Source organism: Ricinus communis, chromosome 5, assembly GCF_019578655.1.
Source record: "Ricinus communis isolate WT05 ecotype wild-type chromosome 5, ASM1957865v1, whole genome shotgun sequence".
NCBI lineage: Eukaryota > Viridiplantae > Streptophyta > Magnoliopsida > Malpighiales > Euphorbiaceae > Ricinus > Ricinus communis.
The window spans coordinates 30302146-30319008 of NC_063260.1; the positions used below are offsets into that span (position 1 = coordinate 30302146).

The following is a 16863-nucleotide window of genomic DNA, read 5'->3' on the forward strand; positions in this document are numbered from 1 at the left end:
TTAAAAAAAGTTGCAACAGATAAAAGACAACCAAACCTCTTTCACACAACAGCATCTATTCGATATATAGTATATTTTTACTTAATTGAATTGATTAATAGTTATTGAGTTTGACTTGGTTTAAAATTAGCTAGCTGTATATTGGTTAGTTTGTTGTATGAGATAGATCTTTAGCTGCATTTGTAGATCTGAATTGAATTTGTATATATAGTCCTAACGGATGATCAATGAAAAGGGGAATCAGTCATAAGTTTTAGTCCAAACTTATCATGGTATCAGAGCCATCAGACCTCTGATTGGCTAAAAAAAAAAAAAAAAAGAAGAGAGGAGAACGTGAGAGAGAAATACATCGATGACAGGTGAAAGCAAGAAATCTGTATACACCTTGTCATCAAATGATAATCCTAGTAATATAATAACCCAGGTGCAATTGAAGGAAGATAATTATGATGAATGGGCTCGTTCAATACGAACAGCATTGCGAGCAAAGAAAAAATTTGGTTTTGTTGATGGAACCGTGACAGAACCTGATGAAGATGACGAAAGCTTAGAAGATTGGTGGACTGTGAATTCCATGATTGTATCATGGATAATGAATACAATCAGTCCAATAGTAAGATCTATTCTAACTCACCTAGAGATTGCAAAAGATCTATGGGATGATATTAAAGACTGTTTTTCGGTGACCGATAGTGCAAGAATACAGCAGCTGAAAGCAGAACTTGCTAATTGCAAATAACAAGGATCATCATTGGTGAATTATTATGCCAAATTGAAGCAATTATGGGAGGAACTGGCCAATTTTGACGTGATTTCGCCATGCAAGTGTAGGGGTTGCAAGTGCAATATTGCAGCTGAATTAACTAAGAAACGAGAAGAAGAAAAACTCCATCAATTCCTGATAGGTTTGGATGATGTATATGGAACAGTCCGTTCAAATATTCTGAGCTCTACTCTATTGTCTGGTGTGAGTAAAGCTTATTCTTTGATGTGTCAAGAGGAAAGAATTAGAAATGTCTCAAAAGGCAAGGAGATCAAAAGTGAGACAGTCAGCTTTATGGTCCAAACTAAAGATAAAAGTGTTGTTTGCACACATTGCAATCGAGAAGGGCATGATGCTGAGGGTTGTTTTCAATTAATTGGATACCCAGATTGGTGGGGTGATCGACCAAAAACATCTAGTCGAGGTCGAAAAAATGGAGGAAGAGGTCGTGGCAAGTTTGCAGGAAGAGGAAGAGCTGGAGTGAGAGTTAATGCTACACATGCTATTGGGCAATTCGTTGCAGAAACAAAGAATCCTGCAACTCCTGGAGATTTGACAAGTGAACAATGGGCAGCCGTTCTCAGTTTGCTGAACTCATGCAAACCAGGGACTGATGAGAAAATGACTGGTAAGAAAAATCTTACTTGGATAATTGACTCTGCGGCTACTTAACATATGACAGGAAATTCATGCAATCTAATTAACTTAAAGAGGATATTAGGTTGCCCTATTGGTTTACCCAATGGGAATCAAGTGCTGGCATTGCAAGAGGGAACACTTCGCATGGGAAATCCAGGACTATATTGCAATCTGATTTATGTGTCACAGTTAGTTGATGACTTAAAATGTGATGTGTTATTCACTAATGAGCTTTGTTTAATACATGACCGCACTTCGAAGACGGTGATTGGAGCAGGTGAACGATGCAAGGGGCTTTATTACTTCAAGAAGGAGTTATCAGCTCAAGCACATCAAGCTCGGTTGATGAATTCATATGACCTGTGGCATAGAAGGATGGGACATCCATCTTCTAAGATAGTAGGATTAATCCTTGGCATTAAGAATAACTTAGGTTTTATACAAATTGTGATACTTGTTTCAAAGCTAAACAAATTAGAGAAGTATTTTGTTCTAGTGGGAATATAGCTAGTGAAATATTTAAACTTGTTCATTGTGATTTGTGGGGGCCTTATAGAGTTTCAAGTTCTTGTAATGCATCCTATTTCCTTACGATTGTTGATGATTTTTCCAGATGTGTGTGGATATATTTGATAATAGATAAGACTGAAGTAGGACGCATCTTGCAAAATTATATTGTCATGGTTCACAGACAATTTGACAAGAATGTTAAAATAGTCAGAAGTGATAATGGAACTGAGTTCATAAGTTTGAAAAATTATTTCTCTACTAGTGGAATCATTCATCAGACTTCATGTGTGGGAACTCCACAACATAACGGACGAGTGGAAAGGAAGCATCGTCATATACTCAATGTGGCAAGAGCTTTGAAGTTTCAAGCAAACTTACCAATTGAATTTTGGGGCAAATGTGTGCTGACTGCTGGATACTTGATCAACCGAACTCCCTCTCAACTTTTAGGAGGAAAAATGCCTTATGAAGCACTGTATGGTAAGCCTCCTAATTATAACTACATTCGTACTTTCGGGTGTTTGTGTTATACAAAGAACTTGAACAGGAATAAAGATAAGTATGATAGTAGAAGTACACGGTGTGTTTTTTTGGGATATCCATTTGGTCTGAAAGGATGGCGATTGTATGATTTAGAAACACATCAATTTTTTGTATCACATGATGTTGTGTTCTGTGAAGAAGAATTTCCATATGCAGCTGATCATGTTCAACTCAACAAGCATAGAATCTCATTTGAACAATTCCAAGTAAATGGATGCTCTGAAAAGGAGGTGGAAGGAGATAGAATCAGACAAAATAATCTTGGTGTTGCAGAAGACGAGCACTTGGAATGTGCTGATGATGAAGGTGCTGAATTGAGGGAGGGAATTACAGATAGAGAGCCCAAGTTAAAACGTGCAATTGAAGTAGAAGGTGAGAAAGAACTTGAAGTAGAAGGTGAGAAAGAACTTGGGCATGGTCTTCGCTCAAAACAACAATCTACACGGCTGAAGGATTTTGTAACTTATTCAGCACAGTGCAAAGACACTAGCCCCTCTGCATGTTCATCCAAACCTGCATCGTCCTCAGGTATGTCCTACGACTTAACTAAATTTGTGAATTACACTAATTTTTCACCCAAGCATCAAGCTTTCTTAGCAGCCATAAAAACCAATCTGGAGCCCAAATTTTATCATTAAGCAGTGAAGAATGCTCGATGGAGAGAAGTTATGAGACATGAAATTGCTGCCCTTGAAAAAAATGGAACTTGGACACTTGTTGATTTACCACAATGAAAGAAAGCGATAGGAAGCAAATGGGTATACAAGATTAAGTATAACTCAGATGGCACTGTTGAGCGATACAAGGCATGATTGGTGATTCTTGGCAACAATCAAGTAGAAGGGATCGACTACAACGAAACATTTGCACCAGTGGCAAAGATGGTCACAGTGCGTACATTTATTTCGGTGGTAGTAGCTAAAGGATGGGAACTTTACCAAATGGATGTTCATAACGCCTTTCTTCATGGAGATTTGGCAGAGGAGATTTATATGAAGCTGCCCCCTGGTTTTCAAACTCAGCATCCTGAAAAAGTGTGTCGCATGTGCAAGTCTCTTTATGGATTGAGATAAGCACCTCGTTGTTGGTTTGCCAAACTTGCTGAAGCACTGAAACGGTATGGATTTGTACAATCACATTCAGATTATTCCTTATTTACCTTGATTCGAAATGATGTGCAATTGGTTGTGCTGGTATATGTCGATGATCTTATCATTACTGGCAATAAGAGAGAATTAATCAGTGCATTTAAATCATATTTGAATCAATATTTTCACATAAAGGATTTAGGTGCTTTAAAATATTTTTTGGGTGTTGAAGTTTGCCAGAAATGATGAAGGAATTTTTCTATGCCAACGAAAATATGTATTGGACATAATTAATGAAACCGGCTTGTTGGGAGAACGACCATCGAGTTTTCCCATGGAGCAGAATCATCATCTTGCACTTGCTAAAGGAGAGTTAATGACAGATCCTGAACAATATCGGAGACTGGTGGGCCGTTTCATTTATTTGAATTTGACACATCCTGAGTTGTCATATGCTGTTCACATTCTAGCACAGTTTATGCAATGTTCCTAGAAGGAACATTAGGAAGCAGCTTTGCGTGTTGTACGCTACTTGAAAGGCAATCCTGGGCAAGGAATTCTTCTTCAAGCTAACTGCACTTTACAACTGAATGCTTATTGTGATTCCGATTGGGGTGGTTGTCCACTAACTCGACGATCACTCACAGGGTATTTTATATTTCTCGGTGGATCACCTATTTCTTGGAAGACAAAGAAACAACACATGATCTCGCTCTTGAGGCGAATATCGATCTATGGCTGCCACAGTTTGTGAACTCAAATGGCTTAAGGGACTATTGTTGTCCTTGAGAGTACATCATTCTAGCTCAGCAAAAGTGTTTTATGACAGTCAAGCAGCCATGCATATAGCTGCCAATCCTATCTTCCACGAACGCACAAAACATATAGAAGTTGACTGTCATTTCGTGCGTGATGAGATACAACAGGGCGTCGTTGATACAGTGTATGTTCACAGTGGCGAGCAATTGGTAGACATTTTAACCAAGGCTTTGGGACACGATCAGTTTGCCTTTCTACTTAGCAAGTTGGGTGTTCGTAATCCTCATGCACCAACTTGAGGAAGGGTATTCGATATATAGTATATCTTTGCTTAATTGAATTGGTTATTGGTTATTGAGTTTAACTTGGTTTAGAATTAGCTAATTGTATATTGGTTAGTTTGTTGTATGAGATAGATCTTCAGCTATATTTGTATATCTAAATTTGTATATATAGTCCTAACGGATGATCAATGAAAAGGGAAATCGGTCATAAGTTTTAGTCCAAACTTATCAACATCGAAAGCAAACTTAGCTTACCTAGGACATAAAGCCAAATTCTTTAGCTAATAAAGAATATATTATTATTATTGTTATTATTTTTTATTTCTTATTACTATTATTTAAAGATATTTAATTAGTATAAATATATATTTTTAATTAAAGTAAAATTGTAAATTTAAATTATTATTTTTTAATTTGCGATATTCAAAAGAAAGTGTTTAATTGATCGGCCTTTCTCGATAAAATGATCTTCTCTTGAAACCTGAAAATTCACAAATTCCACCGTCTTTTTACCATTTCTTCTCTCTCTCTCTCTCTCTCTCTCTCTCTCTCTTTCTCTTCTTTTTTGGTTTATCGACTGTTTATCTTTCAACCATCATGGCTGACCGAATGAATAACATCCATGTGAAAATTTGAGCAACTAAACAGTGAATTTGAGCTAAAAATGTGTATTTATTCATTTTCAAAGTCCGAAAACTTGGATCACAAATTGTCTTTGCTCACCCACTAAACTCAACCAATTTGATTTGATTTTCTCCGCTTTCCCTGTCTACTTTCATCTTCCTTCGAAACCTATATATAGAGATTGTGAAACATGGGTTGCACTAAAATTCTAATTTCATGGCAGAACATTGCACCAGTGCTACTATTCCCTCTCTAATGAAGGCATGGGCTTATAGTAAATATGGGATTGCCGCCAATGTGTTGAAGTGCCACTCAGAAGTTGCAGTTCCTCAAGTGAAAGAGGATCAAGCGCTTATCAAGGTTGTTGCTGCAGCCCTTAATCCTGTTGATGCTAAAAGAATGATTGAATCTAAATAAATAAAAAAATTAATTATTTAACTATTAAGAACAATTTCAAAATAAAAATTATTTATTTTAAATTATAAAAATTTAATTATATGAGATCAATTTAAAATAAGAATAATAGTGTTCAAATAAATAAATAAATTAATTTAGCTATTAACTGATAAAAAAATATTTTAAAATAGAGCTCATAAAATCAGTAGCTGATTGAAACTAAATTATTAATATCAATATTAAATATTAAATGTTATAATTCTAAGAAAGAATATACAAAATGTTACAGATACTTTATTATAAAAAAGAATCATGTACATACCCGTATCATTCTTAAATGGTGAAGCTGAAGTAGCCGTTTTGCACAAAGTAACTGCAGTAAAAAAAAAAAAAAAAAAAAAAGAAAAAAATGAACTGCAGTAGGCAACCACCCAGTCCTTAATAGTCTATTCCTCTTTCTTTTTTTTTCTTAAATCATTTTCTTGATATATCGCTTAAAAAATCTATGATTATTGCGTCCATTCCATTCCGGTTAGAATGACCGATATATCTCATTTTATTAAGAAAAATAGATAAAGTATCTTTTATTCCATATCAGTTAAAATCTCAGCCAATTTGAATTAAAATGATTGAGATTAGACCGAAATTACCATTCCGATCAAAATTAACGAAATAAATCAAAATGATATAATTTTATAAAAATAATATATCATTGAATTGAGTGAAGTAATTCGGTAACACTTAATCAAAATTCAATAAAATCTCTTTTTTATCTATCAATAAAAACCAATTAAAATCTAAAACTTCAAATAATCATCTCTTTATCTTTATCTATCACCTCATTTTGCGGTCTGCAGTTTAATTATATATTCTCTTCACTAATTTATAATTCTTATTTTTGATTTAATCTATATATTATATAATAATAACAACTCAAGGCTTATATAATTTGATTTTTATGACTTTGTTCCACAAGATATTGTTTTATACCTTACTTGGTTGTATTATAGAAAGAGATTTCATTATTGTAATTCTATAATAATGAAAAGTTAGGTATATATTTATTTATTGCTTTCTAATATACTATTTAGTTAGATTATGGATAATAAGTTTATAGGTGTTGTATTTTAATAGTTTGAAATTGAACTATATATAATTTGAAACAGTCTGAAATAAAACGCTGAAATGCTACAATACTGAAATATTTCATTTCAATATTAAATCTGGAATGACTATCGGACTGGAATTTATAACTTTAATTTTAATCCCATTTCAAATAACTTTACAAATATTCAATAGATAGATAATTGAATTTCAAGTCGTTATTTAGTTTTACACCTATTTCAAATTAAATAAATATTATTATATATATGAAAATATAACTATAATGGTGAACTGAACTCCCACAAAATTGCTCATTTTAAGTTTTAAAAATTGAAATTTTAAAATTTATTTGCATCTCAAGCCTAAATCATAATACTATGAGACACTCTTTAGTGTTTGATCAATCACACAAAGAAATATTATTGCACAAAAACATAATATTTCAACGAAGAAGAATTCCCTTTAACACTATAATGAGTATGTATAATGGCAATTCAAAGGGATAGGAAGAAAATAAAAATAATAATTAATTATATTTGTGTTTAACTATAGAAAAAAATAAAAGAATAATTAATTATATTTGTGTTTAACTATAGAAAAAAATAAAAAAATAAAAAATTATAATTGTGTTTAACTATAGAAAGAAAATAAAAGAATAATTGATTATACTTTAATTTGGGTGTACTGTGGTTTAGTTTAGTAACATTTACGAATGAAAGATTGAAATATTATAAAAGAAAATACCCAAAGAATTTTATATTTAGTTTATTTGGATGCAAAATTTTATTTTATTTTATTTCAATCATTCAATTTCAATTTGATTTATAATTTAGTTATATTATTAATGAAAAATTGATATGCCATTGTCTTACTCTTATTTTGTTGGTAAATTTTGCGATATATCAACTTAGGTAATTAAATCAAAATATAATTGAAGTTAAATAATTGAAATGAATTTGATTAATTTTTATAGCTAAAATAAAAATTTAATTTAATTTAATTTTTTTCAATATAACTGAGGCAAAAGCCAAAAAAAATAAGAGACAAATAGACAAGTAAATAATTCTGACGCGTCAAACTTTAGTAATGATTAGTATCATTATTGTGATTTTTTAATATATCTTACATAATTCATTAATGAAACTGTAGAAAATGTACTAATATGAAAACGACATTGATCAACTGTATTTTAGAACAAACATCAAATAGTTTTTTTTTTTTTAATTAACTCAATTGTTATTTTTCTTACTAACTTGAAACTCTCTTAATTTACATATCAAAATAATTTACTAAATGGGAAGGAGTATACCATGATAATAGGGATTAGTTGTCAAATTAATGGGCAAGGGACAAGTAGATGACTTTGAGGCTTGAAAGCTTTTCACATGTAAGCAATTTGCTGTATCACCAGTTGTATCCTAAACCCTAAACTCTAAAGTGATCAGGAAATAATAACGTCAAGCACACTAAGTTAGGTTGCTAGAAAATGCAGGGAAGGCTATGCGAATCCCATTTCAAGGATGATGACATCTTTATACCTCTTCACTCTATGCGAAAATTGGATTATGGATTATCAGCATTTTGGGCATGTCTTGGTATGGATTTTACTATTTAAATCCTAAAATAGTAAGTATTGCTGGATTTAGACCTACATTGAATATGGGGTTTACCAGGGCAAGAATGTAGAAAAATATTAACCTGATAGAGCAAAATCACAGCTAATAATTTGAGAAAATAAAGATAAAATAAGACAAAATACATAATAGAACACACAGATTTACGTGAAAAACCCCTAAACAAATTAAGCTAAAAACCGCGGGCAAGGATAGAAGAATTTTACTATAAGAAAATAATAGAAGTTACAAACTCTCTATTTATAAATGAGAAAACATTAAAATTCTCTCTGTATAATAGGAGAAAAATAATTGCTTAACTCTCTAATATTTTTCTCTTATTTTTTGGATGATAGAATAACAAGGTGAGGTCTCTATTATATAGGCTTGGAAGGTAGCTTAACATTGTTAACTTAGCAATGTGGGATAAATACTTCTCAAAAATTAATAACTTAACAATGTGGGAGAGATATAAATCCCTAAATATCAACAATCTCCCACTTGAAAATTTGATTGAGGATCAGTCAGATATTCACACCGTTCTTTCTTCCTTGCCTTTCCATGCTGCTTATACTTTTATCAGACCACTAGAGGATTGACACCAAATAAATTTATCAGTGTTAACTGCCTTCGTCAAAAAAATCTGCTAGGTTGTCTTTAGTATGAATTTTTTTGCATATCCACAGTGCCCTCTTCCACTTTTTCACGAACGAAGTGATACTGGACTCGTATGTGCTTTGACTTTGAATGAAAAGCTGGATTCCTTGCGAGATGCAAGGCACTGTCAGAGCGGAGGAATATGCTCTTGTTCGTGCACGAGTTCCTCCATCATCATTTTCAACCATACCGCTTCCTTACTAGCTTGTGTACTGCTACATATTCCTTACATTGTTGATGTCGCCACTGCGGTTTGATACTCCGCCAAGAAGTGTGAACACATACCCTGTAGTAGATTTGCTTTTATCAAGATCACTGCATAATCCGAGTCAACATATCCTCCCGATAATAAAGTCTGATCCTCCATAACACAATGCAACATCTGAGATTCCCTTAACATATCTTAGAATCCTCTTTACAGCATTCCAATGCTCTCTGCTAGGATTCGCCATGTACCGACTTACTACTCCCACTGCATGTGTAATGTCTAGTCGTGTACAAATCATCGCGAACATTAAACTCCCCACTACTGATGCATACGGTACTCGAGATATTTCCATCCTTCCTTCTTCACTGCTAGGACTCATCTTTGGAGGATAATTTGAAACTAACGGGGAAGTGGGGTAGAAATTGACTTACAATCTTCCATATTAAAGCGTCGCAAGACCTTCTTCAAATAATTTTTCTGAGAAAGCCAAATCTTCCTATTGTTTCTGTCTCGGTGAATTTGCATCCCTAGAATCTTGTTTGCTGGTCCCAAGTCCTTCATTTCAAATTCTCTAGCCAACTGTGCCTTTAGTTCTTCAATATGATCTTTGTTGGGGCCTGCTACCAACATGTCATCTACATACAACAGTAAGATAATAAAATCACTTTTACCAAACCTCTTGAAATATGCACAAAGGTCTGCATTAAGTCTGTTGTATCCAAGGCTCATGATGAAGGAATCAAATCTCTTATACTAACACCTCGGCGCCTGCTTTAAACCGTATAAAGATTTGTTCAACCTACAAACCAAGTTCCGCTTTCATTTTTCTTCAAAACCTTCTGGCTGGAGCATTTAAATTTCTTCCTTAAGATCTCCATGAAGAAAAGCTGTTTTCACATCTAGCTGCTCTAGATGTAAGTCAAATGTAGCACACATCGCCAAGACTACTCGAACAGTTGTTAATCGAACCACAGGGAAAAATATTTCGTTGAAGTCAATCCTCTCCTTCTGAGCATATCCTTTCACCACCATTCCTGCACCAAACCGCTCCACTTGATCATCACTATTTCTTTTGATCTTAAAGACCCATTTGTTGTCAATGGCCTTTCTTCCTTGTGGTAGTGGCACAAGCTCCCAAGTCTTGTTCTTATGTAGAGCTTCCATCTCTTCTTGCATTGCTGCCATCTACTGAGATGCATCTGAACTGCTCATTGCCTCTTGAAGAGTTGATGGCTCCCCTTCCTCAGTTAGAAGACAGTATGCGACATTGCTGCCTATATTATAATCTTTCTGCCAGGTTAGTGTAAATTTTATACGTTTTCCCTTTCCAAGTTCTGACTCTTCAAACTCGGCTGGCTCTTCAAACTCGACCGGTTCTTCCTCTTCGTGCTCTGGTGCTGCTTCAGAAGAATCTTCTTCTGTAGACTTTCTTTCCACCTGTATAGTTGTAGTCTCTAAATTTTCTTTTGAAGTGCTATCATCTTCTCCCTTCAATTTATCTTCTAAGAAGATTACATCCCTGCTGATTATAACCTTGTGGGCAGTGGGATCCCACAGGCGATACCCCTTCACACCATCAGCATATCCCAAGAACAAACACTTCCTGGATTTTGGATCCAGCTTTGTAGTTTCTTGGGTATTATACATCACATACACAGGACTTCCAAATATATGGAGGTTTGAATAATCAACTGGCTTCCCAGTCCACATCTCTATCGGTGTCTTTTGATCAATTGCTGTAGATGGAGACCAGTTAATCACATAACAAGCGGTGTTAACTGCCTCAGCCCAAAATTCCTTATTCAGGCCTGCAGCTCCCAACATTGCTCTAGTTCTTTCAAACAGAGTTCTGTTCATCCGCTCTGCCACTCCATTTTGCTGAGGAGTGTATGCCGTAGTGAACTGCCTCTTAATGTCTTCTTGCTTACAAAAGCTATCAAATTCATTACCTGTGTATTCTCCTCCATTATCTTTCCTCAAAGACTTGATCTTATTGCCTAAATTAAGTTCAACCCGCGCTTTGTAAGTTTTAAAAACTGCAAATACATCTCCCTTGCTCTTGATAGGATACACCCAACATCTCCTGGAGTAATCATCGATGAAGGACACAAAGTACTTAGCTCCTCCTAGTGATGAAACTGGTGCTTGCCATACATCAGAGTGAACTAATTCTAGAACATCCTTGCTTCTAGAATTGGATGTATTGAACTGTAATTGATGCTGCTTGCTTGTTATGCAATGCTCACAAAAGGGTAATGACACCTTTGTGAGATCAGGAAGTAGATTTTTTTCAGCAAGAACCTTCATACCTTGTTCAGACATATGTCCAAGCTTCTGATGCCACACCATTGCAGATCTCTCGCTTGAACTACTTGAAGCAACAGATGCTTCTGCTTCATGCACAGTCTCTCCCAAAAATATATACAAATTAGCAGCAATTTTTTCTCCTTTCATAATTACAAGCGCTCCTCGGCTAATCTTCATGATTCCTTTCTGAATTTTGATAATGCAATTAAGATCATCCAGCTGTCCCAGAGATAATAAATTCTTCTTCAGACCTTCCACATGTCGCACTCCTTGAATAGTGCGAACTGTACCGTCATGCATCTTTAACCTGATAGTTCCAATGCCTATGATTTTTAAGACATTATCTTCACAACTATACACAGATCCTCCTAAGATAGGTTCATAATGATGGAACCATTCTCTTGAGAGGTCATGTGATAAGTTGCTCCCCGAGTCAAGAAGCCATACATCGGCCAAATCTCTTCCCGCTCTCGGTTGATATTACTACTTCACAAAGACAATACATTTCCATCATCCAAGTGCATGCCACATTTCCTTGAGGATTGGAATTCTTCAGACTCAACAATCCCTCTTCAGGTGACCTTTCTTACCACAATGGTAGTATTTATAATTCTTCTTACTTTTTGATTTTGATCTACCATGATTGTGACTCCCATTTGGACCACGTTCATTGATCTCCCTCTCATCACCATCAAGGCTTCCACTGTTGTGAACTCCTTTGCTTGTCTTCCTTGTTCCTTCGCCGATTTTCTTCTTCAAGAATAGTGGCTGCTATATCATCAAAGACTAGAATTTCGGTAACAACATTATTTGTCAAACTGATGATGAGTTGATCATACGAATCAGGTAGACTTTGGAGTAGAAGTTCTGCACGTTCTTGTGACTCTATTTTATAGCCCAAAGATGTGAGTTGAGAAAATAGAGTATTCAAGACATTAAGGTGCTTTGTCACTGAAGTAGATTCTGACATTCTTAATGTGTAAAGTTTCCTCTTAAGGAAAAATTTGTTGTGTAATGACTTGGTTTCGTACAGTCTAGTGAGGTGGTCCCAAATCTCCTTTGCCGTTTTCTTTTCTTCTATACTGGACAAGATCCCATCTGCAATTGCCAGATGAAGGTTTGCAATAGCATTCCCATCCATCTCGTTCCACTTATTATCATCTGTGAGTATTGTCGATTACGTTCAACGATGGCAAGACAATTGTCTTTTCTCAATACAACTTTTATCTTTAATTTCCACAGTGAGAAATTACTCCCGTTAAACTTTTCAATCTCAAATTTTGCCGCCATTGCTTTTATCACAAACGGTGCCTTTTAGCTTGTAAAATGAACCGCAGTAATAAACACAACTCACTAGGTAAGTTCCCAGGAAAGATTGGAGGGTCACAAGCGGACCTCTTAAATACCAATCTCCTTAGACAGAACCTTCCCTAAATTGTAAGTATTCTTACTACTCCACACAAGCTCTTTTGCACCAAAGAAACCTCAAAAAAATCCTCTTCTGATGTGAAAGATCAGACTGAGCTGCAACCACCGAATTTTAAGAAATTTCTTGCCAACCAAGCTCTGATACCAATTGTAGAAAAATATGAACCTGATAGAGCAAAATCACAGCTAATAGTTTGAGAAAATAAAGATAAAGTAAGACAAAATACACAATAGAACACACAGATTTACGTGGAAAACCCCTAAACAAATTAGGATAAAAACCGCGGGCAAGGATAGAAGAATTTTACTATAAAAAAATAATAGGAGTTACAAACTCTCTATTTATAAAGGAGAAAACATTAAAATTCTCTCTTTATAATAGGAGAAAAATAATTGCTTAACTCTCTAGTATTTTTCTCTTATTTTTGGGATGATAGAATAACAAGGTGAGGCATCTATTATATAGGCTTGGAAGATACCTCAACATTGTTAACTTAGCAATATGTGAGAAATACTCCTCAAAAATTAATAACTTAACAATGTGGGAGAGATATAAATCCCTAAATATCAACAAAGAATAGAGAGAAACGAAAGAAAATTATAGTCTAAATATCATTTGACCACACAAATATATATATGTATCAGTTTAAATGGAGCACAAAGTTTGAACCAATCTCCTAGGGCTCAACTGTTAGCCACATGAAACCCTAATTTTTCCTTCGGTAATGCTAAGCTGAGACATTGTATAAGCATATAAAATAAGTATATGATAACATAGTTAAATATGAATTTTATTTTTCGATTAATTAAGCAATCTTACATATTGAAAAACATAGCATACAAGCAATAATGATTAGGTGACGGAAATGACAAGCATATCCGTTTTATTGTTCTTCTTATACTTGAATATTGGATAATTTGAGGTTCTGGGTTCCAGTAAAACACACTTTTGTCTTGATGGATTAAGTTCAGTACTTCCTGGTATCGTTGTATGCTTAATTAAGAGTCCAAACACCAGCAATAATAATCAGACCTTGATATAGCAAGCATGTCTTCTGGGTTCATCCTTTCAAGCTCACTTTGTCTCCATGAAGCGAAGTGGTTTCGATTTTGTGGGTCTGAAGCGAGAGGGTAGTCTTCTACTCTATGTCTTTGTGATCTCATTCTCATGTAAAGCCTCATTGTTGCTACACAATCCTCATAAGGGTCTTGTATGCCAGTTTGAATGTCATATCTGTATGTTAATTAATTATAATTAAATTTAGGCATGTAAACACTTACGTACATGCAAGTAAAATTTCAGAAGAAAAGAGATAAAGAAAACATACCCAAGATAGGCCTGTGTTAGATACTTGAGTGAGTTGCTGAGCTTGCTTGTCTTCATCAGTGGAGGATACTTTGCTGTATCCCTATATTCACCAGATACATTTGCGTTAATGGGTTCCTTAAAATAATTTTTTTTAATGAGTTTTTCAAGTGGAGAGAGTTGACTAGCTTCCAGGAATAGCTTTATTACCTGATCATTACAGCTGGATATTCTACTTGCATACGGTCAAGGTCATGATCTAATCCATGACCCACAAGAATCCTTGCTTTTCCTCCTTTTGGCCGAATTTTCCACATAGGTTCCCCATTACAAAGAAAAGTTTGAATCTTTGACTGAACTATCCTTAGTGGCATTGCATCTCTTAAGTATTCAGGCCGAATGCCGGTAGTTTCATACCTAGGAAGCGTTGCCAGAGGAATTAAGCAAGGATATGCATTTTAAGTGACATTTTTATTGCCTATACTTAATTGCAGAAGCCATAGATATTGGTATATACCTATAGTTAGTGACAGGAATTGGTGGTTTGACATAAGTGTGGAAAATAATGTTTTCATTCTCATCAATGAGACAAACCCTTCCACAAAGATCAAGAGAGCCATCACTGCCCCCTCCAACCATTTTGCAACCGAGAGCAACTACCTGTGGACCTCTATTGTAACCATTGTCAATGGTCAGGTTGTCACGCATGCCTAAATTAGCCATGCGAGCAAGTAGTCCCTAAAACAAACAAGAATAGAATGAGGATCATCTTGAGTAGAAAGTGTTGATCATTTGAAGATCACTAATAAGTTAATTGTAACTTCAAAAGTTGAAAATCAATACAGCATGAAGATTTGATTGTTGGCATCTATCTTGATGAATCATGCGAGCACTAGCGCTATCAAGGATAGTTAAGCAAAACCTGCATCCTCGGACATTGAAAATGTTTTTGCACTCTAGTTTAGGCAATGGCCCTGGGAGTACAAGAAAAAGTAAACCTTTTAGCTCGTGCGCTGAGAGTACTGCACGATGAAGATACAGGTTTTGGAACCTTAATTACCTATGAGATGTTCTCTCAAGGATTCAAAGGATCTGCAGTGCTTCTTACAGATTCCACACATGGGTTCATGAACCGAGTGGTATGAAATTCTCATGTGTTCCACTAGGTGCTCCATCTTGTTAAATTGTCTGAAGCAAGCTGCACACTTGTTCCTGCGAGTGATAATATCATTAGAATCATGTTGTAATAAACCCTAATTTAGTTTAATTATTTAGTCATGGAAAAACACAAGAGTTACATGGTATAGGGCTTGGCTAATACATATACACAGTCATCTTATTGTCATGAAAAGAGGGCGGAAACCATAAAAGAAACATACTCAAGATCATAAATTATGTCGATATATATGCTTGTTAGTAACTTACGAAATCTCAATATTATAAGTTCAAAAGTAAATCATGCAAAATAGTTATATGTGAAACTTCAACATATATATATCTCATGCAGCTTCATGTTCAAATAATGCATAATGTGGACGTCCATATGTGTATGTGCGAGGAAGGGAGAAGAAGGACCTTAAGGTATCAGATGACTCATATCTAGAGTCCATGACTTGAATAAAATCCTGAGGACTAATTAGAAATTAATGTAGCTAAGAAGAAGAGTTGAGTTGAGAATAGAGATGGGGGAATGGCAGGTATTTATATAGTAAGAAGAAAAAGAATCTCTTCCAAGTTGCAGGAAGAGACCAATCATATAGTCCATACATGTTACCTGAGTTTTGGAGTTTTTCTAACTTTATAATATACAGTTGCATCTCTCTAACTTCAAACATTCGTTGCAATCCAAAAGGTTTGGGGTCCATCGCTCAACTCTATGATTCTCTCCCATTTTGATTAGCTTTGATTTAAATAAACTTACAGGATTCATAATGTATATATATATATATATATATATATATATATATATCACATTTCTTTGTTCTGATAAAAAAAATTCTACTGACTTAGGGAAACCTTCTACCCTTTCACCAAACGAAGAGAAGTAAATTCGCCGGCCTCATTGTTCTCGTTATTTTTGAATTGGGTGTGAAATTAGAGTCTGAAGAAGGAATGATATTTCTTAGACATGGATATTTTCGTATTTGTTATCAGAAGTTTATAAATAGAATGAATAATTTTTATTGATAACTCTAACAATATGTATGAATGGAAGTTTTTCAAGGCTTTTTGAAGGTTGAGAAGGAAGGACTATTTAGAAGATAAAGTTTTTGAATGTTCTTGAAAACCTCCGATACCCTTCAAATCTTGGGAAAGTTATAGTTTAAAAAGCTCTATATTACTTTGGTGAATTATGGAGCATTATAATTTATAATGACTTTCAATATCTTTATATGTTTATTCAAAAAAATTATAAAATTTGAGTCAAATTTACATGTTAATATGTAACTTTTATATAAAAAATTACATACTAAAATATTTTTATGTAAATTAATTTAAAATTTTATAATTCTTCATTCAATAAACACATAGAATATTAAAAATTACTATAAATTAAAGTACTCTAAAACTCACCTATTATTTTAAAAATATTCATTACTATCTATTATTTCCAAACAAAATAAAATTACAAAT

At 34.4% G+C, this 16863-nt stretch overlaps 2 protein-coding genes across 2 annotated transcripts; one reads left to right on the top strand and one right to left on the bottom strand.

Moving 5' to 3' along the window:
- Positions 1-352: 352 nt before the first annotated feature.
- LOC112534591 lies at positions 353-1909 on the top strand. Its single transcript, XM_025157042.1, has 3 exons — positions 353-682; positions 779-1391; positions 1446-1909. Exons 1-3 carry the CDS (start codon positions 353-355, stop codon positions 1907-1909), a joined length of 1407 nt encoding a protein of 468 aa, XP_025012810.1.
- Positions 1910-13552: 11643 nt separating this feature from the next.
- LOC8269300 (RNA exonuclease 4) lies at positions 13553-15868 on the bottom strand. Its single transcript, XM_015718153.3, has 7 exons — positions 15805-15868; positions 15290-15441; positions 15073-15203; positions 14747-14967; positions 14440-14646; positions 14252-14332; positions 13553-14157 (listed from the first exon to the last, which is right to left on the bottom strand). Exons 1-7 carry the CDS (start codon positions 15837-15839, stop codon positions 13923-13925), a joined length of 1062 nt encoding a protein of 353 aa, XP_015573639.2. The 5' UTR covers positions 15840-15868; the 3' UTR covers positions 13553-13922.
- Positions 15869-16863: the final 995 nt, after the last annotated feature.

Excerpts from the sequence above, each read along its gene's own strand:
- LOC8269300 (XM_015718153.3), bottom strand. The coding sequence starts at position 15,839 with ATGGACTCTAGATATGAGTCATCTGATACCTTAAG. Across the intron at positions 14,968-15,072 it reads AACAATCAAATCTTCATGCT|GGACTACTTGCTCGCATGGC; the intron begins GTATTGATTTTC and ends TGTTTGTTTTAG. Across the intron at positions 14,158-14,251 it reads CTAACACAGGCCTATCTTGG|ATATGACATTCAAACTGGCA; the intron begins GTATGTTTTCTT and ends ATTAACATACAG.
- LOC112534591 (XM_025157042.1), top strand. The coding sequence starts at position 353 with ATGACAGGTGAAAGCAAGAAATCTGTATACACCTTGTCATCAAATGAT. Across the intron at positions 683-778 it reads ATATTAAAGACTGTTTTTCG|CAATTATGGGAGGAACTGGC; the intron begins GTGACCGATAGT and ends GCCAAATTGAAG. Across the intron at positions 1,392-1,445 it reads GACTGATGAGAAAATGACTG|GAAATTCATGCAATCTAATT; the intron begins GTAAGAAAAATC and ends AACATATGACAG.